Here is a 26,642-nt window from a genome sequence, read left to right as displayed (position 1 = left end):
TTTTCATTAAATCGCAACCGTGTGGTATATTATTGATTTTAATAAAATAATGATGATGACACCAGTAGAATGACCTTAATTTTGCAATAAAAAAATTGTGCGCATACATTGCGCATATCTATAAAGGTCAATGACCGAAAGTTACGCAATTTAGCAATCAGCAATGGTCATCACGACAGAAAACGAGTTTGGACTGGACAATGGGACATGGATCTCGATCTAATCTTGCACGAATAAAGTTTACACGCTGTTGCATCTTGTGTAAGAGTCAATAACCATAATCAGTTCACCATCATTTTATTAAAATTTTAATCAAATCAATACACCACACGATTGCGAATTTGCGATATAATGAAAAGATAGGTGGGTGTCGAAACGACCTGAAGTAGTCTTTTAATCAAACACCCAAGAGAGAGAGAGAGAGAGAGAGAGAGAGAGAGAGATTTCTTCGTCAACCGGGATAAACAGCTAGAATGAGTATGCAAAAAAAGTACTCATAACAAAACAAAAAACACAGTAATAATAGCAACACATACACAGTGATAATAGCATGTAACTGGCTCTATAACGGTATAGACGGGTGCCGGCGATATGATCCTTACGATCTTCATGTCTTCATGTCAAGCCGGAACCTAGCAGTGTTGGGATCAAGTCACTACCTTCGAGTCACGAGTCATTTCGAGTCATCGCACATTTTGACTCGAGTCAAGTCAAGTCAATCGATTTTCAAAGGTGACTCGAGTCAAGTCAAGTCACTCGATCGATTTTTGGAGGTGACTCGAGTCAAGTCGAGTCAAGTCAAGTCAAGTCACGAGTCAAGTCAAAATTCAAGTCAAGTCGCCTTTTCGAAGTATGAAGCATGATTAGTGATTACGTCATTGCATTTCGCTAGGTGTCTGAATAACAGATTGATTGGTCATTGATTCTGAACCGATGAACGAAAGAACGAATATAGAGTTAAATATACAAATACATGCAATAATAAGGGGCTATATCGCTCAAATAGAACTGTTAAACTATACGTAAGTAATTGCATAGCCTCATTTTATAGTTACTAGTCAAGATAGAGAATCGAGAAACGAATTGATAAGATGCAATGTATCATCCCTTATAATATTGGTATGATACAATTCGAATCTGCGCCAATGGCTGAGGAGTAGGCCTATATAAACTATATTCGATTACAATTTAAATAAAACAAGCGAGGTTCGGTTAAGGTAAGAACAGAGAACAGAAATATATATTTTGCTATTAAATTACTTTACTACTAGTTTACGACAACCCAGGGTTGTAACCAAGTCATCTATATCCACACTGAATGTACAGAGTCGGTGCATGACGAGACTTGAAAAGACGAATTTGTCACCCATGATGTTTGTAATGCTAGGCACGATGTTATCCATGATGTATGTAATGTCATACACCTCGTTTACGTGATTACTTGTGTGGGCAAATAATCGCGAAGTATACTTGATTTGTGCGATGTCTTGTTATTTTCATGGAGACACAGGTTGTGGCATGTTAACTTGAATATGGTTTATCGATTCAGAGTTGATATCCGGATCCGGTTAATTCTTTCTCGGGGTTTCCGATTTCAAACTGAATGGTGTGGTATGTATTGATCAATAAAGAGCGACACAGCATAGTAAACACGTGTGAGATAAATCACAAGTAACCTGGAGTTGTTAGCCCGATGGAAACATAAATTCCTCGATTTCCGACCGCCGTTATCTGCGTGCCAAACATTTACCGAAGTCGAGGAGGTGTTTTATTCAGACATTTTGACTCTGGAAAATCCAAAGCACGAATCCGGACATCGCAGACATGTCGAAACCTATTGTCCAATTTCCAAAACATACACATCGATGTACAACAGCACATTGCATGCGGGTAACTGAGGATTTCGATGGGATGCACCAGAACAAGTGAATATGCGATTACACAAATGTATTGGAGTCGTTGTTGGTGTATATTTTGTCGCTGCCTGTTGTAACAATATACAAAAATATCAAATTGTCCGGTGTTGTTGTCCGTTTTTAAAACGAAAATGGTATTGTTACCCAGGTAAAAGATAGATTTCCAAGTGAAAACTGTATTGGTACTCAGGTAAATGATAGTTTTGCTAACGAAAAGGGCTTTTTAGCCAGGGAGAAAATATATTTCTAAAAGAAAATGATTAGGTACTCTAGGTAAAAGTATTTTTCCAAGTGAAAATGATATTTTTACTCAGGTAAACGACGGACTACCGAGTGAAAATGGTTTGTTGCTCAGAGAAAAAATATATTTCCAAGTGAAAAAGGTTTGTAACCCAGGGAAAAAATATATTTCCAAGCGAAAAAGGTTTGTTACCCAGAGAAAAAATATATTTCCAAGTGAAAAAGGTTTGTTACCCGGGGAAAAAATATATTTCCAAGTAAAAATGGTTTCTTACTCTGGGTAAACGTCGGATCTCCAAAGGAAAATGATATGTTTAGTCAGGTAAACGATGGACTGTCAAGTGAAAGTGGTAATTTTACATAGGTAAACGTCGTGGGCTCAGTGTCGTTGGTCTTGTTAAACGTAGCTGTCGAGTTGTACAATATACTTGTCGTGAGTATACAATTACGAAGGGAGAGAATGAAATTGCTATTATGAGTGCCAGAAGGTTGTTGTATGTAGATTTGACAGTAACCCTATTATTCGCATATGACAAACACAATCATGGCCATTAACTAACTTGCTCGGTCTCGATCAATGCAAAAGAGATGATTCGTTTTTTTGAAACCGTAGCGAAGACCACATGTAAATCTATGCGATAGACTTCTATCTCCTTACATTCAGCCGTGCCGTTTGCATTTTAATACGGACCCCACATGTATGACATGCACACACTAACGCCGTAAACAGAAGTCGATGATTTTGATTAATAAAAATATTTCTTGACTACATCAGAATGTCTATGTTGTAGAAAGTAAATACTATTATGGTGTTGTGTGTTTAATGAAAGCGATTGGTTACAAGTATGTTTTGGGAAAATAAAATTTATTTTTCTGTATGTGGCAGTTTGTGAGGAAATGAAAATAGATTCGTGGTTTTAATTGGATTGTGATTGCACTGTTTTAATGTATGCTTCAACATGGAGACTTGACGCTGAACAACCACTCGATACACTAAACAATTTGTCACTGGTGTGCAAAGGGTTAGGAAAATTTTAATACAGCTCCATCTACTGGTTGTTTTGTTGTGAGGACAATCATGCGATGACTCGGCACTTTTCGGTAGCAAAGTAGATTGATCTCTGTGAAAGATGTAGGGACCGTGACTAGAAAACATATGTACTCTGTTGTTGGAGTATCTGGTTTATTGTTATGACATTGACAGAACCCTCGGGAAGTGGGTATGCTTTTCTTTCACGAAAGTTTACACGGCTCCGTTGTAATGAATTTGTGTTAATTAAACTTGGATGGATACCACACCTGTGCTCGACTTACACATGGTATTCGCATACTGCACGCATCCAAACTTTTGTGTAAACAACTCTGATGTTTCTGTTCGTACTAGTTCTGTGTTGAACTATTTTATTATTAAGATACATGAACAACCATTCAGACAATAAAGTTCTTGTGACATCGAAACAGTTTGAAAGCCCCACCAATCATTGTACAGGTTCGTAGCATGAGCGAATATTTTCGTGTGTCATGAATATCTTTCTTATACACTTAGTATGAAATGAGATAATAATTAGTGTCCTACAAAAGTAAAACATGTTGTGTTTGATTGCATACTTTTTATCGTTGTTCGTTGTGGTTTTGAAAGATGGATGAGTTAACATTTAAATATAGTAAGCGGAACAACTCAAGTAATAAATTTTACTCGTTTGAAAATCGGTTCGTTTGAAAATATCGATCAACGGAGTAACAGTATCAATATGAATGGTATATTATTTTTTGCGATATGTACCAACCTTCTAAGTATAACTTGTCAAAAATTTATCATGCCATAGAAAAGTCGGTTGTTACGAATTCGACACAAATGTACTTCGATTATTACGATGATGGAAATTACGATCAACGGAGTATTTCGAGGTTGATGTGTATCGTTTGGTATGTTCACCAATCACTAAATGTCGGTTAGTTAAACGATACATTTACAAGTTTACCGAAATCTTGATTTACAAACGATAGCTTGATGATGTAAAGCTCAACCACCCAAATGTGTTCATTGCAAAGTATTTGACCCAAACAAAATATCGAATAGAGACCAACACATTGGTTTCATTTCCGAGTGGGTGAACATTTTTTCTGTCGGACCTATATGATTTACATTTAGAAAAACGATCTTCACCGATTAGGTGACACTGTTTAATATCCAGCGAGTGAGTGAAATTTCTTAGGGGTTTGATTTATCGAGCTAACTACCAACGATTCAATCACATCCAAGTAACGTATTTTAGTGACCGAGTATTGTGACGAATGACAATGGGAAAATTTCCAATTTCTCTGATCGTGTGCGTTACACAATTAGTTCTATAGTACGCATTCAGTGAACATCATACAAATTGACAACAACTTTCCTTAGTTTGGTTACATGATGACAATTATTCTGGAGGTTCAAATCGATATCGCTACTATGAACAGCAATACAAACACATTTTTGTAGATTTCAGTGTAGCACATACTTCGATATTATTGTTATGGGTTTTGTATTAACCAAGACCAGTTGAATAGAATCGATCCAGTAAAGATACCTCTATTTACTTTTTTGATGATCAAAGTCTTAGAGTGTGACCTCGTAATGTTTTTACATTTCACGCATTTTCGACAGAGAGTGTGAACAGAGTTTAACACAGATTAAATGACACCGCCTCGGAGCCCAAAGTGATATTTTCGTACTGCGTAATGTGCGTATGTTTCATTTCGATGTCGCAGATTCCGACAATAAAGTATTGCACCGGTTGTTAATCAGCAAACGAAATTGTTGTTTCATCTTTAGTTTGGTTACTGGAAACAATTACATTTGTAAAATATTTTCTGATATCCGCGATACACAGAGTGATATGTACCAAGGTGGAATAATTTTTTCAATAATGAACATTTCAGACACGCATAGTTTTACAACTCGATATGTTAATAACAACGGTACTGAAAAGATTGTTGTTGTCATAATAACCTTTACCACAACACCGGGTCTAATTAACGCGAATAATTTAATAATCAAGTCATGATCAACTATTACATATGTCAAATCAATGTGTCAATCCTTATGTTTACATCATGATAATTTTCAATATAACACCTGCGTTCGATTGTAAGAAACTACGATGGTCATACTTTCAAATCTCGCATACTCAAACATATTATGTTAATCTCAAGTCGCCGACACCGAGAAGTAATTACTTTTGTCTTACAAAATATACCGCATAGTAATTTCTTTGTCTTGCGGCATAGTAACGACTTTTACAGTTGAACAAAAAAGACGAGTTGGTGGTATATGTCTAAAACCGAACTTGATATGTTTGTGGGTTGTAGTGATTACCTGCGTAGTCTTGTCTACTTTTCGTATGGACACTTTTTGCTTTGGTTCGGTGAGTTACAAACGGATTGAGTTGACAAGGTTTGTGTATTTTACTCTTTTGTTGATGGCAAGATGTTAAAATGTTGAGATGTCATAGTGATAATATTTCTGAAACTCTCTTTGACAAACGTAAAGACAGGTCGCGAATAGAGCTGTAATGTTTCATTACTTGTTTCGAATCAATGTGCGTATAATCTCTAAATATGACTGGGTTGAAAGTTGTTAGTCATGTTTGTCAATCTCTTTCAATTCAGACTATGTCAAAGTCCTAATATTTCATTTTGGATTATCTGAATTTACTTTTAGTACATCCTGCAAATGGATTCGGATGCGGCACTATAACATCTTTGATAATAAGGACTCAAGGATTTTCAATCAACAATACCTGAATTTTTTGGTAATGCTAGAGTTGGCAAATGATTAGTTGCGTGTTTTTGTTAAGAGTTTGATTTCGTGTTGATAAAGACAATAACTGTATAATGCACATACTTGTGATTCTTGATTCTTGTAGAGTTATAGTTGGTATTGATTCTATAGGCAGCGGCGCGGAATGTGCGAATAATTCGATGTGGCTGAAAGTCGGCGTCAGTAATATTCAGGTTACGGTCGAATCAAAAGATCACGAAAAGATTTCTCAGAATAATTAGAATTGTACCGAATTAACACATTCAGATACGAATCAACTTGAGCTGTGTAGTAAGTTCCATTTCAAGTTGACAAATTGACACATTACTTGTATATTCGCATGATTCTTATCATACAACTAAAGTCAACCACGTTCCGAAGTGTCAAAACATATAGCGAACACCAGAAAGTGTCAAATTGTTGGTTTACGAATCGCCGTCTGCGACGGTTCTGTGACAAACTAATTACGAAATATTACCTTGTGAGCGATCGCTATGTGTGGAGCATTACCCTGTGAGCGGACGTAGGATTTTAAAATTATTTCACACCTTTCTGAATAAGCGTTCACTTCACAAAGGATTAGGGTTAGAGCAGAAATAAGTGACAATTTGTCGCTATTCAAGTTACCGACACTGACGGTCTGTTATTCGTTACTTATTAAATCTTACGAGTGAAATCAAGTTCTGTGACAAACGGCATACTCAAATTTCACCGCGTAAGCGATCGATATGCCTGTAACACCAAGTCGCGAAAGATGGCTATGTCCGAGACGTTATCTTGTCAGCGATCGCAGGGTTTGCAAACTATTTCACACCTATTTGGAGTGTTAGTATGTGAACGCGGCTATTGTTGGTATTGGAATCGCCGTCTACGCTGGTTCTGTGACAAAGTAATTACCAAAATATTACCTTGCAAGTGATTCCTAGATTTAGCAAACTATCTCACACCTTTTTTGCTAAAAGTACGACATGCCGCCTGCAGTGTATACCCGGAAGTACGACATGCCAACAACGAAGCCGCGTGCGACCGCTGTCTATGCTGAAAAGGGTTACCGTGCGACCACAAGACACAATAGCCGCTCGCCACCTCCGCCATAAGACGAAAACGTTAGTTCGCCACCCCCGCCTTAAGACGAAAACGTTAGTTCGCCACCCCCGGTTTCTCGTTAGCTCGCCACCCCGCCCATAAGAGCCCCACCCACCTCACGACCGATCATACTAACTACTAGCGTGTATTCTAATCAGAATCGCCACGGATGGGTTTTGAGTCTGACACCGTATTGAGTAGCTTTCGTTGCGACAATTGTTTCTCATTATATCGGTGTTTAGGCTGTATTGATGCATTTCCCGATTAATGTCACTGGCAAAGCCTTGTTAGAGAAACGAATCTGCGCAGAAATGAATTCCAATTTGCAGGCACACACCAACACACCCTCCAATTTCGCGCTCCGGTTACCAAGACTATTACGAAGCTAGCTAGCTCGTGAATGGTTTTGTAATCGAATATGGGTGCACATAATTTAGATTTCAGAAAAAGAGAACGTCTATTTGGGCACCTGGTCGCGAGAGGAAATCTACGATGGTGCTTCTCAGTACACGCTAGCGCGTAGCCAGTCGAAAAATTAGGAAGACTTGGATTTTTTTCAAATTTACCAATATAGCATCAATTGAATTCGGGTCAAGTACATGTGTGAATGGCGATCATATAATCTCTTCGTATCGACGATTTTAGGCGTATGACAGGCTTGCCAAAGAGTCCGGTAGTGTTGTCAATTAGCGAGTCCCTGATCTCTGGCGAATAATTAAAGACGCGCGCGTATTACGCAGTCTCGGCGACAGTTTTCGCAAATCAAAATGTCCGAACTTGATGGCACCGATTTCAAACCTTTGTCGTATTTCAGAACTCGAGACATGATACACATCTTCTGATCGTTACGTTCAACTATTAGTGGGAATCAATTACGCACGTTAAAGTCTCTTTGCAGCGATTCGATGTTATTCAGTTTCGCGATGTCGCTTTTTAATCAATATGACATAAAACAATCACTAATTAGCGTAAACTCGACCGCATTGTCTCCAAACCAGCGAGAGATAGGAGCCGAAGCATGGTAGGCCCGAGACGCGATCGTTCAGGCCTCTGCACACTGAGCTCGCGACCCGATAAAACGAGAGAATCGCGCCTGTCTGCGACTGGACCATGCAGACCGGAGTCGCCGGCAACTCGCAACATGCCGTCTGCGACAGGGTTGCGCAACTCCGCGACAAAGTTGAGAATTTTCAACTTTAGGCCTCTGCACACTGACCTCGCGACGCAACATCGCGAGTTGCGCGTTGCGAGTTGCGAGTCGTAAGTCGCGAAGCAATGCACACTGGTCCCGGCAGTGCCCACAAGCGGCAACTACAGCTCTTGCGCGTTCTGTCCGAAGTCTCGCAATGGATACACATTGCACAGCTCCCGATAGATCGCAAAATGAATATTTCGATGGGTATACATGGGTTTGTCAATGAATAAGATGACGTCTTATATGCACACACGAACCAATATCATATTTCAATGCTGAAAACGCATAATCTGGGTGACCCAGTTAAAGGCGCTATTTCCGGTTGCCGATCCAAATTTCTGGAGTTCTAGCTGTAGCCTATTATGGCTACAAACACCAAGCCTTTCTGTATTCCACAGCCTCAGTGACTGCATCAACTGTCAAGCACTCATACATTAATTTCTCGATATGATAGAGAACAACATTCAAATGCATTATAATTTTATTGTAAATGAATGGGGCTGTTCCACTTCATTTTGAACACGCGGTGGCGACAAAGGTAACTCGACCCAAATCTGTTTTGTTGCTATATACTTTACTATGGGACTGGACTAAACATCGACCTAATTTCGTCTCTTGACGTACAACGAGGATGGTGAAAGTATCCATATCAACTTAAATCATCCATATGGATATCAAATAGCTGTTAGATGACGAAATGATGCTATTTCTTGGCGTCTTGTCCTCGTGATGGAAGTGCTGAAATTATGATTCTATCCTTATCACCAACTGCAATGGTTCTATCATTATCATTTTCGCCATTTAGCGCCCAATACTACACCAGGTTGGACTGGGTTCAACACAAACCCTTTCTAGATATATTATTACCTTAACCAAATAGCTGTCTGGTTGAAAGACTTAATGTCCTTCCAATACCTTCCTATTCTTCAATCTCATCACTATCTGTTGGTGTTTATAAATGATAAAATACTAATAATACCAACTAGATCTCATCCTTTCTGATGATTGACAATTAAACAGCGTACCAGTAGTATTGTAGCAGTTATAATACTAATAATACCAACTATAGATCTCATCCTCTCTGATCATTGACAATTAAACGATGTACCAGTTGTATTGTTGCCGTTATTTTGTTGAATAAAATGGAACGGTTATAAACTGAAGTCGCAAAGCGTATATAGTCTATAAAGCAAAGGTTCTCGAATATTTTTTTGCCCGACCCGAAAATAAATAGTATGGTAAGCACATAAACATTGGATTATAACATTCTAAGCAACGGATTTATGCATGCTCATTATTACACATTACCATAATTCTTAGGAAGAAGGAATGTCAACCTGCTATTTGACAGACCCATGTATGGGACTGAGACAAAAAGCAAAATACTATGGTGTAAATCAAATTGATACAAATAGCATTACCATATCCAAGAATTGTAAAACACAAATATGAGCTTGTGAGCCTTGGTCATTTTTGAATATCGAGTTTGTACTTGAAAATCTTGAAGGTTGCAGCAAAGTTCGTTGTGCTACCAACATAATAGGTATCAGATAATCAGATACGTATAATAAGAGTCCATGTAGTGAGCAACCGACAATAGTCCTGTTTCGTTGAAGTAATATGAGAAATAGTTGTCTTACAACTAAGCCTGATCGCCAAGTCTTTCAGTTGGAAGTACACAAATGACGCCATGCTTTCAATATCCGACAGTGCTGAGTGTTCAGGATTTATAATTGGAATGATGGTTGCTTTACACTATCAACTATAGAGTATGCTTCTTTCAATAACGGGTGAATCTCTGTAGATTCAGCTATCCCCTTTTCCGAATTGTTGAATTGTCAGAACAAGATACCGTGACTGATGACTTGTACGGTCTATTCTTTTGCAACAGCTTTTGACACTGACGTCTCTTCTGCAACCTCTTTCATTGAAAACAGAATAGATGAGGCTGCCTTGACTGAAGTTTCATCAGCTTCATTGTAATTCAAACGCATGATTTTTATATGTTGTAGGACCTCACAGCAGAAAATGTACAATGTACATAGCATAATTTACACAACACACAACAGTCATGGGGGTACTGATTTACTGCAGCGGAAGCAGGATAAATCATGCTGGTGAAATGATATTCTGCAGACTACTTTTCCAGGAGAGGACCAGGCATCCATACCTCTTCGTCGTAAACGGAACCCATCCTCCTGATAACTTTTGTTTCTAATTGATGCATCTTCTGCGATCAAATGACCGTCATCCTTACACAATGAGGCATATAGCACTTGCCATATCAACGAGTCTCGGAAAATTTACAGCAATGTACCGGTAAGCTGCATTGCTGCAACCTGCCAGGGTGCCAATGTCCAGCACGAGGACAAGACGCCAAGAAATAGCCTCATTTTCGTCGGCTAACAGTTATTTGATATCCATATGGATGATTTATATTGATATGGATACTTTCACCATCCTCGTTGTACGCCAAGAGAAGAAATTCGGTCCACGTTTAGTCCATTCCCATAGTAAAGCATATAGAAACAAAACAGATTTGGGTCGAGTTACCTTTGTCGCCACCGCGTGTTCAAAATGAAGTGGAACAGCCCCATTGAGTCTTAACAATATTCAAATATAACTCTGGGATTCTTTCCTTTTCAATCTTCGAATTGCCCTCAGGTATCAAGCATGGAAACTGATCCGTAGGCCTGGTTGATTCATTCTCCATAATGATGCATAGTCCATTTCTGACTTATAATATTAGCCACTACAATTCGTACCGAAGTCTGATAAAGAGGAGAATAGACGAAATCTAACATCAAGAGTTACACTGCTGCTACCTAGTCAACAAAAAGATTTTCAGACGTCGTGTTCTGAGATGTACCGGTATCTGAAATATACATCAGTGAACCCATGACATACCACGATTATATGTACCTGCTTAACCCAGTTTCCAACCAATGTACATTGTACAGTCTGTACAGGTTAAAATGAACCAGACAAGGTATATATATAATAAATCCACCTGTAGACATACAATGACTGAGAGTTTCGCGGTATCGGTACTGCCGGAGCTGGTTGGCCTTTGGTAATTAGTAATTACTAATTACCAAGTACCGGTACTGCTTACAGTAGAATGCGCTCTTGCAGTTAAGCTTCAAGTTTTAAAATGTCCTCAAATCAGTCTAAATTCAATGAGGAAACAATTATAGATGCCAAAACACGCAATACCCGGACAAACTATTGCGGTGACATAGAGCTAACGATCAGTAACTGCTGACCAGTCGCTCGCAACTCGCGACAAAGTTGAAAATTCTCAACTTTGTCGCGGAGTTGCGCAACCCTGTCGCAGATGGCATGTTGCGAGTTGCCGGCGACTCCGGTCTGCATGGTCCAGTCGCAGACAGGCGCGATTCTCTCGTTTTATCGGGTCGCGAGCTCAGTGTGCAGAGGCCTTTTGTCGCGAGTTGCGAGTCGCGAGGCTTTTCAAGGACAAATTTTATATTTGTATACTCCTCTTTCATCTTGGCAGAATGACAAATTGATACAAGAGAATATGTATTTCCGTTGTGCAAAAGTGCAATTTTTCGGCTTGTCAAACTGCTTTTTTGACAAACAAATATTTCGCATCATGTCATGTTAATATTGAAAGAATGATTGAGAACGACATGCGGGTTCTTCATAGTCAATTATCTATTTATGTGCAGTATAAAATTAGAGAAAAAACTACGATTTTCTTCCCACCAAATAAAATATTTAACGGTAAATACAGTAGTTTTGGGATTTTTTAGGGGTACAAAACTACATATATCTTCTGACAAAGAGCCAATCTGACGAAACTAATGTCATATTCGTAATCGGTAACCTCAAAACACCAGAAACGGCTCTCAGATGTTCTGCCTAAAAATTTCGTTTTGTTGGCCAGTGTTATTGAACATACCACTAAGTCCACTATGCTATCTCGCCACTCCTGACAAAATTACGTTGTATAATGGGTCTGTTCACATTTTTTCCTGACTATTTGTAATCTCGCCTTGCTGACAAATATGGCATTCCATTCTGAAAGTAATAGTTCCAAATCAGTTGAGACATTGCACTATATCAGCAGTTCCCCTATTTTACCTGTAGTTACTGTTTTCGTCAGTATCTCAGTATTTAAATATAGGCCTACATTATATCATGGTTTTTCTGAACCAAGCCATGGACCGCAGTATCTGGCGGGCCACACGAGGCCATTGTGGTGGTTAACCCTGCACTGAATGGTAGCCTATTTAGCATGAATTTACTGTACACCATGTAGGCCTACTACAATCTACTGCATGTATGACTTCTTGACCACTTTCTCGTGTGATCCTGTTGGCAATTTCCATTGATTCATTTATTTTGTGGCTTCTTCCCGATATCTGATGCATCGCGCCTGTATGGATACCCAATCGACTGTCCCGTTTTCAGTGTTAATTCTGATCGCATCGATACAGTAGCTCAATATAGTCCTATTGCTTCTTCAATATGGAAATTTTGTCACTAGTGTTGCTTGGTATAGCATATGTATTTTTACCAATGAGCTATTGATTGCTTTTCTATTACTCCTAAGTCTTGATTGTGATTATATAAATAAATTATGCCATCATGCTTGACTATGGTCACAGGAGTACCGGCTTGACGTGAAGCTATTGTCTGCAGTTAAGCAGTCACACGAATAGATTGACTGTATGTCTTCCGAGTTACTTTTTACGTACACACAATCTGAATGTTCCTGTTGACGAATCAGTAAAATCTCTCTTATTCAAGTAGCCACGTTGGTTGACTACTTTGACTATCTCTGCTAATGACTTAGCACTTGGCAACGTACTGATCTAAGGAATCTTTCTGCCGAACACAATTCATCAATTCTCAATGTTCAAAGCATTTCATTCAGCAGTAGCACGCGATCCACCATTCCGCAATGATCAACGGTGTTTACCGCAAGATTTTATTCATCAAAAGAAGGTAAAAAAGTGGCAACGAAAAGTTCTCTCGCGGGACGCAACAGAACAGACCGACTCGACCAGGCGGGCCCACGAATCCGAGATATCCGCGGTGCAGAAAAGCGGTTATTTCACACTTTGATGGAACATTAGAATCGTTGTCCATACACAGATTCAAGCAACGTAGTGATACGTGTTAGAACTGTCTTTGTCTCTCTCCATGTATTCCCGCTCTATCAGACTTTCTATCCTCTTTTTCATGTCGGAAGGCTGAAAATGAATGATACGTTATTACTGAGGCTGCTATTTTTTGACCTGTAAATCCAAAATGTGCGACACATAAATTGACTATTTTTCTTGTCAAAAGAAGAACTAAAGCAGGTAAATTTCATATATTTTTTTTTTTTTCGCGAAGGAAGCGAAATGAATAGATCCTGGAGGGGCATAACTGCAGTATGCAATTGAATCGTATATTCTTATTGAAATACCCAGAATATTTGTGGCCTATACTCGTCAGAGATAACCGTCAGGGACTAGTAGAATTCAACAGAACATTGTACGTACATCAACAATCGTATCGATTGTTGAGATACAACGTTCTTTTCAATCCTCCACTAGTTGCTCACAATTACGCCTGATGAGAGACAGCCGACAAAGTCAGGGTGTTGATTTCGATAGGTGAAGAGGTGAAAGCAATAATACATTGTTACTAGGACAATGATTTTTTGACGTAAAATTTGATGCTTTTGACGTACAAAGAACTCGAGTAGGTAAATTACGTTTTTTAACAAACAATCAAAAATTTCGGACCTAAAAGATGAAACTTCATTCATTGATAGTTCGTTAGGAATCAAGCAGACTTGGACAACTAGAAAATTTTCAGCTTTTCGAAATTAGATTATCATTATAATGATAGCTATACCGTTTATTTCCACATTTGATTAGAATTAGAATTACTGAATTCACAAAAACTTGGAAATTGAATGGAGTACCGTTCACATCCAAATCAGAACACAAGAGAAATAGCGGTTCGTGGTACAGAACTCGAATACAGCTTTCAATACAACATACATTGAGGCAGAATATTTATTAAACTCGAAGACTTTTCGGGTGCCTCTTTTCAAGAGTTAACGACACACTAAATGGATTTAAACAGATTTAAAAGCAAAACCAAAAAGGCAAATTACGACGCAGCAATCAAAATCACCGACCATAAAATTCACATTGTATCAATGGCAACAATAACCAACTATGAGGTATACGGACATAAGGTACTATAGTGACAGCGCAATTTGTAAATAAACAGTTACACACACGAAACAACACGCACAAATGAGAAATTTGTAGGTTATAGAGAACAGCAAATGTCTGTACAGCACAGATTAGATTACAATTAAGATTACAGCATAGAAACATTTCACAAATTAGTTTAGAATTAGATTCAACGGCATTTCGCTCTAATAATTCTAATTAGACAACTACAAGCTTGACTCAATTAAATTAAATTTTCTTCTCCCAAAGTAAAATCAGGGTCGAGGCCAGTCTTAGTAAATCCACAACGTCCGCATATTATCAAATGGCAATGCACTCACCCAGTGGTGGCTTTTGGGGTAGGCGAGGTAGGCGGTCGCCTAGGGCCCCCCCTGGTTGATTCACGCGCTTTCGAGGGCCCCCCCTCCTCGGTTTACGCGCTTTTTCCAACTATTTCTCCGGTTTACGCGCTTTTTTTCAAGTATTACCATTTTCTGAATAACCGCGGAATCCTTGTATCCATAAAGAATAATATGGAATTGTACCGTAAAGGCAGGTGAATCATCAATTCTCATTTTTTAGTAATCATTTTACGAATAACCACAAAAATCCATGCACCAATTTAGAATATGGTACCGTAAGCAGTAGTCGATCATTAAATTTCTGCACTAGTTGCAAGAGCTCACTTTGATTTGATGATCTCTATCTATTTTGCCATTAGCTAAAGGGCCCCCCCCCCTACATTTACGCGAATGTTATCATTTCGCAAATAACTGAAAATGCATGTACCCACGTAGAATGTAATACCGCACACAGAAGTCAATCATTAAATTACAGCACCTGCTGAAAGCTTACTTTTATTTTATGAGGGGGGCCCCCCTTCTTCATTTACGCGATTTTTGGTTATCATTTTACGATTAACCGTCAAAATTAATGTACCCATGTAGCATATGGTACCGTAAACAGTAGTCGGTCATTGAATTTCTGCATCCGCTTAAAGAGCTTACTTCGATTTTATGATCCCCCTACATTTATGCGAATTTTAGTTATCATTTTGCGAATAACCGTGAAAATGTATGTACCGATGTAGAATATGGTACCGTAAACAGTCGGTCATTAAATTTTTGCATCTGCTAAAAGAGCTTACTTTGAATTTATGACCCCCCCCCCCCTTACATTTATGCGAATTTTAGTTGTCATTTTACGAGTAACCGTGAAAATATATGTGCCCATGTAGAATATGGTACCGTAAACAGTAGTCGATCATTAATTTCTGCACCCGCTAATAGAGCTTACTTTGATTTTTGAGCCCCCCTCCTACATTTATGCCAATTTTAGTTTATCATTTTGCGAATAACCGTGAAAATACATGTAGGCCTACCCATGTAGAATATTGTACTGTAAACGGTGTTCGATAATTGAATTTCTGTGCTTGTTAAAGGAGCCTACTTCGATTTTATGTTAATGAGGTCATATTGTAACATGGATTGAATTATTATTGAGTATATATTTCCTAGTGGCAGCAGTGTATATTTCAGTGCATCAAAATATTCCAGTATAAGTTTGTGAGATTCCACTTGCTAGCTCTTGATGCCAGCTTTCATATGATACCGTATGTTAATTTCTAATGAACCGTGTCCACACTGAGCCTGAATATCCAAAATATCAAAGGAAATAGTCATTTGAAAGCAAATGAAAGCATGTAGGCTATTATAGCCTATATATTGTTGTTTACTGAGCCATTCTCATGACTCAACATATTAGTTGTGAATTGGGCCTTTTCTGAATGGAAATCCATTCTCAGGGTTGTCATGATGGTAAATTTGTTCATTTCTTGTCTGCGGATTGGCAGCGTATTTTCAAAGCTTTACGATGCTCAATGTGCACCCGGTACAGTCAGTCAGAAAGTGTTTATGGTGTTGTCAAAAAGTGTTTTTTTATCACAGGTGGATGTCTTATAATTGGTGGTGTATTACAGATAGATATGCAATAGATCTTGCATGCAGGAAAGTTTCTAGCGGCCTGATGCCCGATATTTTATGCCTCAAAAATCTATGTCGATACTTGAAAGGTTTGAATGGCTATCATTGAGAAAGGTGTACGGAAGGCTACATATATTCAATTTGTTGTGAGGTTGATAATTTAATGTGATGTCACAGAAAAAGACCAAAATGTGACCAAACAATTTAGCAATGGAATCAATTTCAGCAGGGAAAGAATTAAGAAAGAATTAAATGATCACAAGGCAAGTTTTTACAACTTTTTTTTACAGCTTCCGGCAGCTTCCTAAATACTCGGAAGTTATGTAGTATGGTGTTTTAAGCTGTTTGGAGGAATCTTACATTGCAACTTTTCTTAATTTTTTCAAGCAACGTTTTGCAGCTTTTTGATTTTTCATGCAACTCACTTTTTACTGGAAATATTTGGTACTTTATGTAAATAGATCGCTTGATTATCATCACTGTCGTTTAAATTTTAGGTCATTTCTCATTTGACATACATTCAGGTTAGACCAATGTAAATTATATTACTACTGGGTCAATTTTTTCAGGATATTGATTTTGTTGAAGGCGCCAACACTGAGTTTTGCGACAGTGCCTTGGATACGCATCGATTCGAGTATCTCATACCTTAATAATTTCAAGAAACTTATCCATGAATGTACCTTTTTAGTGTAACTTAAGTGAAAAATAAATGAAAAATTAATGCAACTTTTTACTTCAACTTTTATGAAGAATATGTGCAACTTTCCACGGATTTGACTGCAACCAAAACTTGCCCTAGGATCAGGTGTTGCATAAGACAATTTTGACCATTACACTCTTGAAATGGTCTACCAGTTCAATATAAATATGACTCGGTAAACAGCATATTTAGTAAGGCGCACTCGTCAGTTGACAACCGTAGATTTCATTAGCTACGATGAGTTTGGTATCACTCAGTTATATGTTATGTTGTAATTGGTAGCATCAGTATCTCCTAATTACTGCAGTCAAGTATCTGCTACAATGCCGCGAGTACATGCTAAATGTAAGTCAGGATCTCAGAAAAGGAAGTGGTTCAGATTTGGAAAGAAAGTGACAATGCAAATTTTGAACTGCGACACAAATATTTAACCATCTATTTCAGCTCAGGAATGTTCTGCACAAATTGAGGATGATGCTGTTTTTCCACCAACTATATTGCCTTATAGACTTGAACGATGTAACAGTGCTTTCAAATACGTATATTGTATTTGATTGTAGTGGTCTTTTGTCTATGCTCGTTGTGGCGTTTTAGGTTTAATCCAACCAGTAATAGAAATATATTTTTTCTATTACTTACAATTTTTTCATTAGTGCGTGTTGTTTCGTGTGTGTAACTGTTTATTTACAAATTGCACTGCTACTATAGTACCGTATGTCCGTATACTTCAAAGTTTGTTGTTGTTGTCATTGTTACAATGCGAATATCATGGTTTGTGATTTTGATTGTTGCGTCATACTTTGCCGTTTTGGTTTACTTTTAAATCTATTTAAATCCCTTAGGTGTGCAGTGCAGTTAACTCTTGAAAAGAGGCACCCAAAAATTATCCGAGTTCAATAAATATTATACTACAATGGATGTTGTAGTACAGATCGTGGAACTAGCTCTTCACAGGTGATACCACTACCAGTACTGATGTGTTCCTGTGGTATTACTGGTGTTGTACCACATTGCCGCACATTTTGCTTTTCTGCCTTATGCAACAAAATCTTCTTTGTAGCAAAAAGATAGGCCCAATCCAGCACCTGGCTTCTAAATAGGTGGGTCTCGACACGCGCTATAGTTCACTTGAGTCACTTGTTTTCGAATATGCCAAGTCGTTTATTGTACTGTGGCATGACATTATAATTATTTTATATGCTGAAAGTTTCATCACGATGTACAGACAAAGCATCACCGGAACAGTGTATATGTGGTGTAGAACAATAAAAGTATGGTTAAGCGCTAATGAGGGGGGGTCTGGGGGGCGTAGCCCCCCAGAAGTTGCGATAATATAGATAAGGAGGGCCCCCCCGGAAGTTTCGCCTAGGGCCCCCCCAATCGTAAGGCCACCACTGCACTCACCTTCACTGGAAATTTAAGTTGTTCAAAGAGTTCTGAGACCAGCAGCGCGTGGGTTAACGTCTTACGAGTCTTCATTATCCTCACGACGGCCGCGTCGATTTGATATTGACGGTCCTGGAAGACTCTTTCCGTAGTGTTGGTGTTTTCTTCCACCTAAACATGAAAATCTAGTAGTCCATAACTAGAGCTCTATGACAGGGTTGTAACCAAGTCGCAAGTCAATCTCACTTTTATCAAGTTTTGACTCGAGTCAAGTCGAGTCATTTTCAATTCGCCACCGAGTCATAGCGTTTTGACTCAAATCCAAGTCATTGTGTTGACTGTTCAGTACCGAGTTAATGTCACGTGAAACCCACTTCTTACAACTCTGCTCGGTGATATCGAATGTTCCTCATTCAAAATATACTAATTTTTCCTCACTCTTACCAGTTTCTGGTAGCGTTTTCAAGTACCAGTACTGATAGACGAAATAATAATCGCGCGATAACTTTACTACCGGTATTCTTCGAAATTACCATGAAATGTTTGACTTGGTAGACCCAGTCTCGAGTCATGTAACTTGGTCTCAGTCATGCGCGATGACTCGGGTAAAAGTCGAGTCAGTACACAAATTGACTCAAGTCGAGTCGTTTTTCGTCGCCAAGAAAATGACTCGAGCCAAGTCGAGTCACCAAAAAAATCGAGTCATTACAATCCTGCTCTGTAACGATGAAATTACAAATCTGTAGATTGCAGGGTCGTAACCAAAGCGCAGGTTCCAAGGCACAAGTTTGAGTCGAGTCAAGTTTGGGTCACGGACCAACCAATCGAGTCTGAGTCATAATGATAATACTTGAGTCCAAGTCAAAGTCATAGAGTTGACTGTTCAGTATCTAACTAGCAGTAAGAAACTTCTTGGATGATATCGAATGCCTCACATTCACAACACCCTCATGTTTCTCAGTCTTATTCAAGCATATGAAAGACCTATCTTGGCCTGTTTTCCAATTACACTGGACAACAAAAAAATTTCGTCATGTTAGGTGAGAACAATTTTAGGGTGAATCGGGGGCGCTGAGCTCGAAAATGGCATTGGTTTCTGTAGATTGGGCTCTATTTTTCAAGATATCACCGAATTTGAACGTTTTTATTTTATTCTTGAAAACTAGGTTACATTATATCCAAACAGCTTATATTAAATGTTTTAGTAGGACCGTCTGTACAGAAACCATGAGAATGTGAGAAATGTAAGACACAATTAGATTAGCGGAACGAAACTGCTACATAAATCTACTCTTTTCCACATATCGAACACAAAAATACCCCATTCATTCGTATTTTGCTCGGATTCTCCTAACATATTATAATTCGTGATAATAAGCACCCTATACCGATAAATGTGCTTGAAGTGAACAACAGTAATTCGTTAATAACAAACCAACTATGCCAAACCAAGCGCGAGTTAACCTATATTACCCGCAAACATACTATTTTCATGGCATATGTAGGAAGAGGCAATATCTCAAAAAATAGAGCCAATTCGGCAAAAGTAATGACATTTTCGGACTCAGCGCCCCTGATATACTCCTGAATCGATCTCACATATCATGATTTTCGAAAAAAATATTATTTTGTTGCCCTGTGTTATCGGTCCTGAAATACGACACTTGAATAAGTCATATGGAATGTGTTGGGTCATGCGCAATGACTCGGCACACGTCGAGTAAATACACATAGTGATTGAGTCAATGAAGAATCGCGACTCGAGTCAATACAACCATGAGATGTACATCCCAGAGACCATATCACAAAAATTTAAAGTGTCTTATCAAAAACAGCAATGACTTACGGTTTCTTTCATTTGGATTTGGTTGATTTTGATCCTCATGAGTCTGTGCTTGAAATCCTCTTGGAACGTAAACTTATCGCTTTCGAAAATATCCTTGCCCCTGGGACTCTGAATCGCGGGAGCAATATTTCAAAACCTTGTGGTCAGGTATCCGTGAAACGCGTACGTACAATAGGGGCAATGTTCCCTCTTATTTTTGACGAGTCTGCGCACACTCACCAGCTCACTGCGCAGACCCTTGGACGACAGTGCGTGACGACTAAAAAAAGGTCATCACTTCCGATTTTTTGTGCGCAGAGGCCGTGTCAGCACTGCGCATGTGCGCGCCCTGCCCGTCAAACTATCATACGTCCAGCACGAGTTACTATCAAGTATGACAACGATTCGAAAAGTGAGAGACGCCTTTTTCCGAGAATGGAAACGGTATGCTTCTGTACCGCTCAGAGTTGATTTATTAATGAGAATTATGACTTTGACACGATTTTCCACTGTGGAAACCTTGGAAATCTCCACGGGATACTCAAATACTCGACTTATGACCGAATCACTCCGGCACTCGGTTTTGCCCAGACATATCGAACGACACACCCTACCTTGGCCAAGACGCGCACTTTGCCGCAGGCCAGCGACTGCAGCGTCCTTTTCAATTCGCTGTCGGCGATGCGCGTGGCCTTCTGTATGCTTTCGTATCCGTAAGTGTCGTTTTCGTTGAACAGCAGCAGCACGAGGCATTGGAAGAGAGACACGCTCAGCTCTTTAGTTTCCTGTCAATGAAATGGGCGACCGTTCAAAACCAAAGGCGGTCGGCAGGGCTGTGGAGTTTCGATTCGAGTCACGATTTTCTGATGACTCGACTTGAGTCATTCTCTCGAAATACGGAAATGACTCGACTCGACAGTTATAAAAGTGGGTTTAACCAGACTTTAACAGGAAACTGAGCAGTCAACACAATGACGTGGACTCGGACTCGAGTCATAATATCATGACTCGGACTCGACCCTCTGCTCGATGACTTGGACTCGGACTTGACTCGGTGGTGAAGTGATAATGACTCGACTTGACTCGAGTCAAAACTATAAAAACGAGATTGACTTGTGACTTGGTTACAACCCTGGTTAAAATGCTCGGACACCACAGGGTTGTATTGACTCGAGTCGCGATTTTTTGGTGACTCGACTTGACTAGAGTAACTTTTTTAAATATGTGAAATGACTCGACTTGTACTTGAGTCATTGGGCATGACTCGAACCAACTCATAAGGCATGACTAGGACGGCCAAGACGGGCTTTTCATTGTAACTTCGAAGAACAGTAAATTCACCACGTGACTGGTATTTCGTCGATCGGCACTGATACTTGGAAAATAGGGCCCGAAACTGTTGGGACTGAGGAAAATTACGATATTATGAATGCGAGCCATTCTATATCACTAAAAAAAAGAGGTAGAATTTTTACGAGTATACTCACAGAGATGTCGGGGTTACGCGAAGAAAAGCAAGTGAAAAATTTCACTTTGTCCATATTAGATTAGAATTGTAGTGAGTTATTTTTTCCGAGTTAGAATAGAATTACTGAATTCGTTAAAACTTGGAAAGTGATTAAGGTCAGTTCATTCACAATAGCATTTTCAGGAAAACCAGAAATTAAATTAGAATTAGAGCATAGAAAGTAGATTTTGCCTACTTTCAGTACTTTGTCAAGTAGTTATGATATAAGACTATTTCTACTTCTATTTTAAGGGGCACTGCACTCTAAAAATGATGTGGTCTCAAATTGAAGGGCAAAACAAAAGAAAAATTTTGACCACAGCCGTTTTCTTCAGAACGCCACCGTAATGGAGCTGCAATGTATTGAAATTTCCACAGGGGCTTCACGCTCCAGCCGTCACGCAGAGATCGGACTTTATATAGTTGTCAGCCGATGTTATGACAGAAATATGTCGTACACGCCAAGGTGGTTTAGATACCGCGTTCAACAAAAGATGTCCGCTTGTCCAGTCAGGAGATTATGTCAAAATCTGGCCTGGTGTATTTTATTTCCTTCATAACATCATTTTTAGAGTGCAGTGCCCCTTTAACAATTTTGAGATTTTCGGGCGAAACTACGCCTCGAATACCTACTTTTTTACTTGGCTGTAAATCGCAACTTCTGCTTGAGATACAATGATGTCTACGATCACCACCTCTGCTAATAATTAGTCCGATTAGAAAGTTGTTAGTTGTCCGAGCCTGAAGGTTGGCAGTGTTAATTAACAGTTTCAAACATCTTCTAGCATATCAATTTCATTGACCGCTAGCCGTCGTACTTACACTTTTGAACCTGCTTCTCAAAACGCAACTCCCCAACGTCGGCTGAAACGTCAGCTTCCTTCCCGAGTGCTTGCCGAGGTAGAACCTCCGAAAATTATCTTGCAAACGGACCTAGTAAAGAGATGCAATGTTAACCCAATTCCTAAACGAGATCACTGTCAACATCATACCATTTCTGCGGGCAGATGAACCTCCATCGGGTCGTAGGAAGGCCAGTATCCCATTGTCAAGATGTTGACTAACATGTCGATTCTGCTTTTCTGATTCTGGTTGATTAAATGCTGCGAAACAGAACCGACAGTCAACATTCCTCGTGCATTTTTTGATGTACATTGACGATATGCAGACACATTGAAACATCATCATTAGGGCAATTTTTTTGGCGTGTCAAAATTGTTCAAAGTCAAAATTTTTTAGACCTCTGCATTTCGTTTGTATCGTACATGTTTGCACTGTCGGTGAACTTATCATTTGATATTTTACAGCTTGTAGCCTAATTTATAGGCCTACCGTTGTAGACGGCCCATTGTCTGCTCATAAGCATTCATATGAAACTAATAAGTTGACATGGTGTTATGCTCAACGTACCGCAATATCCTAACTGTTGCAAGACTGCATGGGCATTGGTTCTTATATCAAGAAGTGCATGATGAAAAATTGAGAGGTAGAAACCATTGCCGGAATGAAGCTATACGGTTTGTGACCAGCAGTGTACGCGCGACTTCAGTGTTGTCAGCCAACAACTGCTGCTGTTGAACGTTCTTTCTCCATTCTTGACAAGCTACTTAGTAAGGACAGACATTTTCTACCCAAGAATGCGTAGGAAAGTATCTTTCGTTGTACTACAACAAATTTCAATTATTTCTACCATAATACGTATCGTAACTACTGGAATTCTTCATAGGGCCAGACTTCGTTAAAATATCAACATTTTCATGTAAAAATTTGCCTGTTTCTAAGCCAAAAACGTTTGTTTCAGGCCAAACTACATCGTTAGGACAGTCAGTTTCAACCAGAAATGAAGAGGAAAAATTTTACCATTATGTGGGAAAACACCTAATTTGCATACGTCGGGTCAAAATTCAGTTTGCTTGTGTCAAAAAAAGTCAGAATTTTGATTTTTAGGTCAAAAGTTTCCTTCTTTAGGTCGAAAAAAAAATCGCCCTTTCGCATCATATTCAGAGCACAGAACCCCTTCAAATAATAAATATATATTGAAATAAATCGAATAATTCCGGCTGACACTCGCCAGAAGTAATCCTCAGCAACTAGTAGAGATTTCAACAGTCGTATCACCAAAAAAGATGTCACTTGCATAAAAGTTTTACTCAAGGTACTCTAACTCCTGTCGTCACAATCTGGGTCAGCGGATTATGACAGCAGACAGAGTGAGACAGAATGAGTTCTTGTATAATCAAAAAATACTACTATTCTAGTGTATATTGAAATTCTGTATCTCAAAGAGTCCCTTCCCTTCTAAATATAATGTGGTCTCAAATTAAAGTCACCGTCTACGAGCCACAGCTAAAATATATCCACGAAAGGTAATGTAACCAAACCTGTTTGTACTGCGTCATCAGCTCCTTGGAGTGCTCCATGTCTTTGAACATGCCTTCCAGCTTGCCCGTAAAGTGCGAGCCGCACTCCTGTTTCAATTTCGACAGCATGGACTTCTCCGCGTCGACGCTGGCGCTTTTACCGACCAGCAGACGCTTGGCCAGGTCTTTCTTGTAGAAGGCCTCGAAGACGTCTTTCCCTGAACGGAACAGGTCGAGTTTGTGAATGATTTTCGGTGATATCGCTGCTACCAGGGGTGGTTAAAGAATTCAGCGTCACTAGTATCGCTTGGCAATTTAATCGAATGCCTCAGTGGTTTGACTCTGTATGAAGCTATTCGGCTTTGAGTCAGGCAAGTATTCGAGTATGAATGATGACTAGTCCGATTTCTTTTGACCTAAAAAATCATAACTTTGACATTTTTTGACCTTAAAAATCTTAATTTTGACCAAATTTGACCTAACGTATGCAAATTAAGTGTTTTCGGCCATAATGTTAGAATTGTACTAATCTTATTATCCGGTTGGAACTGTCTGTCCTTACGAAGTAGTTTGGCCTGAAAAACACTTTTTTGCCTCAAAAACTGACAAGTTTTTACAGGAAAAAACTTTATTTTAACGAAATCTGGCCCTATGAAGAATTCCACAGTTACATTATGCATTATGGTAGAAAACTAGAAATAATTAAAATTTTATGCAGTACAACGAAAGATACGTTCCTACATTCTCGGGTAGAAGAGTGTCCGTCCTTACTAAGTAGCCTGCCCAGAATGGAGAAAGAACGTTTAACGGCAGCAGTTGTTGGCTGACAACACTGAAGTCGTGCGTACACTGCTGGTGACAAACCATATTGCTTCATTCCGACAATGGTGTCTACATCACAATTTTTCATCATGCGCTTCTTTTAGTATATTGCGGTACGTTGAGCATAACACCATGGCAACCTATTTGTTTCATTTGAATATTTATGATTCACAATGGGCAGACAATGGACCGTCTACAACGGTAGGCCTATAAAATAGGCTGTGTCAAAAATGTCAAACGATAAGTTCACTGACAGTGCAAAATCTACGATACAAACGAAATGCAGGTTGCAAAAAAGTGTTAACTTTGAAAAACACTGTGATATTTTTTGACCTAACGCTCCAATTTTGACATCATTTTGACTTTTTTGACATATAAAAAAAAATCGCCTTAATGATGACGAAAGAACAAATATGTAGCTTTTATACGACCACAAAGACTGTAACCCCGATTCTACATCACATTGAGATTTTTTTGATTGCGACTTCACGTTTATTTACGCTAATGCGCGAAGCTTTGTACTCAGGGTTGTAATGACTCGAGTCCTGACTCAATCCGAGTCCGCCTCGAGTCACGATTTTTTGGTGACCGACTTGACTCGAGTCACTTTTCCGAAAAATGACTCGACTCGATTTGTATATTGACTTGACTGGTACTCGAGTCATTGTGCATTACTCGAACCAAGTCATAAGACTCGAGACTAGGACGGTAGAGACAGACATTTCATTGTAAATTCAAAGAATAGTAAGTCACCACATGATTGGTATATCGTCTATCAGTCCAGATACTTGGAAAATAGGGCCAGAAACTGTTAAGACTGAGGAAAATTACTATATTATGAACGCGAGCCATTCTATATCACTCGAGCAGAGTTGAAAAATAGTGGGTTGAACCAAATTGAACTGAAAACTGACCAGTGAACATAATGACTCGGACTCGAGTCATTACACTCTGACTCAAACTCGACCTTTTACTAGGGGCAATTCCCTGCACAGACAACCGATGTTCCCGCCACTACCTCTTCAAATCTCCTGAAATTTGGTACACGCACAGATGAGCTAATTCCAAACAGGATGAACTTTATTTCATGAAAATTGGACTTTGGGGTCAAAAGTTACGTCACTTTGAAAATTGACAATTTTCTGCTCATTTCGGGTCTGCTTTTTCAGGTTTTATCAATGAAATATTCAAGAAGGTGTAGCTAGATGATAGACGACAGTTGAGATACGGTACTTGGATTTATTTGAAGCTTGTCTGATCGTCTATATTTCCAAGTGAAATTTATTGCCCTGTAGGTTAGGGTCAAAGGTTAAATTGAGGGGGAATTTGGTCAATGGTCTAAAATCAGTCAGGTGTTACACGATTTAGACTGCGGATTGCGCAAAAACATATTAAAATATTTTGGAAAATAGGATCTCTAATGAAAGTGTGCTTCAAGGAGACTTCATTCATAGCTGTTTGATTTTGGTTTTCAGACCGTAAAGTGATTAAATTGCTGTTTCAAGAGCACACTTCATTTTCACATGGAAATGCAGTAGTAGTAGGGTGTTTTCGGACATCTATTCTGGGGTGCGTGTGGACATCATGTCTGGGGTGTGTTCCGACATCATGTCTT

General features: G+C 39.1%; 1 protein-coding gene and 1 long non-coding RNA gene across 3 annotated transcripts in view; both read right to left on the bottom strand.

The window, feature by feature from the left end:
- The window catches only part of LOC145447775 (uncharacterized), a 244,252-nt gene that overhangs the window by 7,758 nt on the left and 209,852 nt on the right, over positions 1-26,642 (bottom strand). The window lies entirely within an intron of this gene.
- Positions 13,163-26,642, bottom strand: part of LOC145449136 (cullin-4B-like) — a 31,427-nt gene continuing 17,947 nt past the window's right edge. For both annotated transcript variants that reach the window (XM_080327601.1, XM_080327602.1), the window contains exons 11-17: positions 24,227-24,423; positions 22,838-22,948; positions 22,668-22,778; positions 20,953-21,123; positions 20,360-20,467; positions 18,532-18,684; positions 13,163-13,461 (exon numbers count right to left, since the gene is read on the bottom strand). In XM_080327601.1, the coding sequence (XP_080183727.1) occupies positions 13,366-13,461; positions 18,532-18,684; positions 20,360-20,467; positions 20,953-21,123; positions 22,668-22,778; positions 22,838-22,948; positions 24,227-24,423 (947 nt within the window). In that variant the 3' untranslated portion in view covers positions 13,163-13,365. The remainder of the gene's footprint in view (positions 13,462-18,531; positions 18,685-20,359; positions 20,468-20,952; positions 21,124-22,667; positions 22,779-22,837; positions 22,949-24,226; positions 24,424-26,642) is intronic.

This window comes from Botryllus schlosseri, chromosome 10, assembly GCF_051294905.1.
Source record: "Botryllus schlosseri isolate E-star chromosome 10, Bs_hap1, whole genome shotgun sequence".
Taxonomy (NCBI): Eukaryota; Metazoa; Chordata; class Ascidiacea; order Stolidobranchia; family Styelidae; genus Botryllus; species Botryllus schlosseri.
The sequence above is the reverse complement of the archived record's forward strand: the minus strand, read 5'-3'. Positions and strand labels throughout refer to the sequence as shown.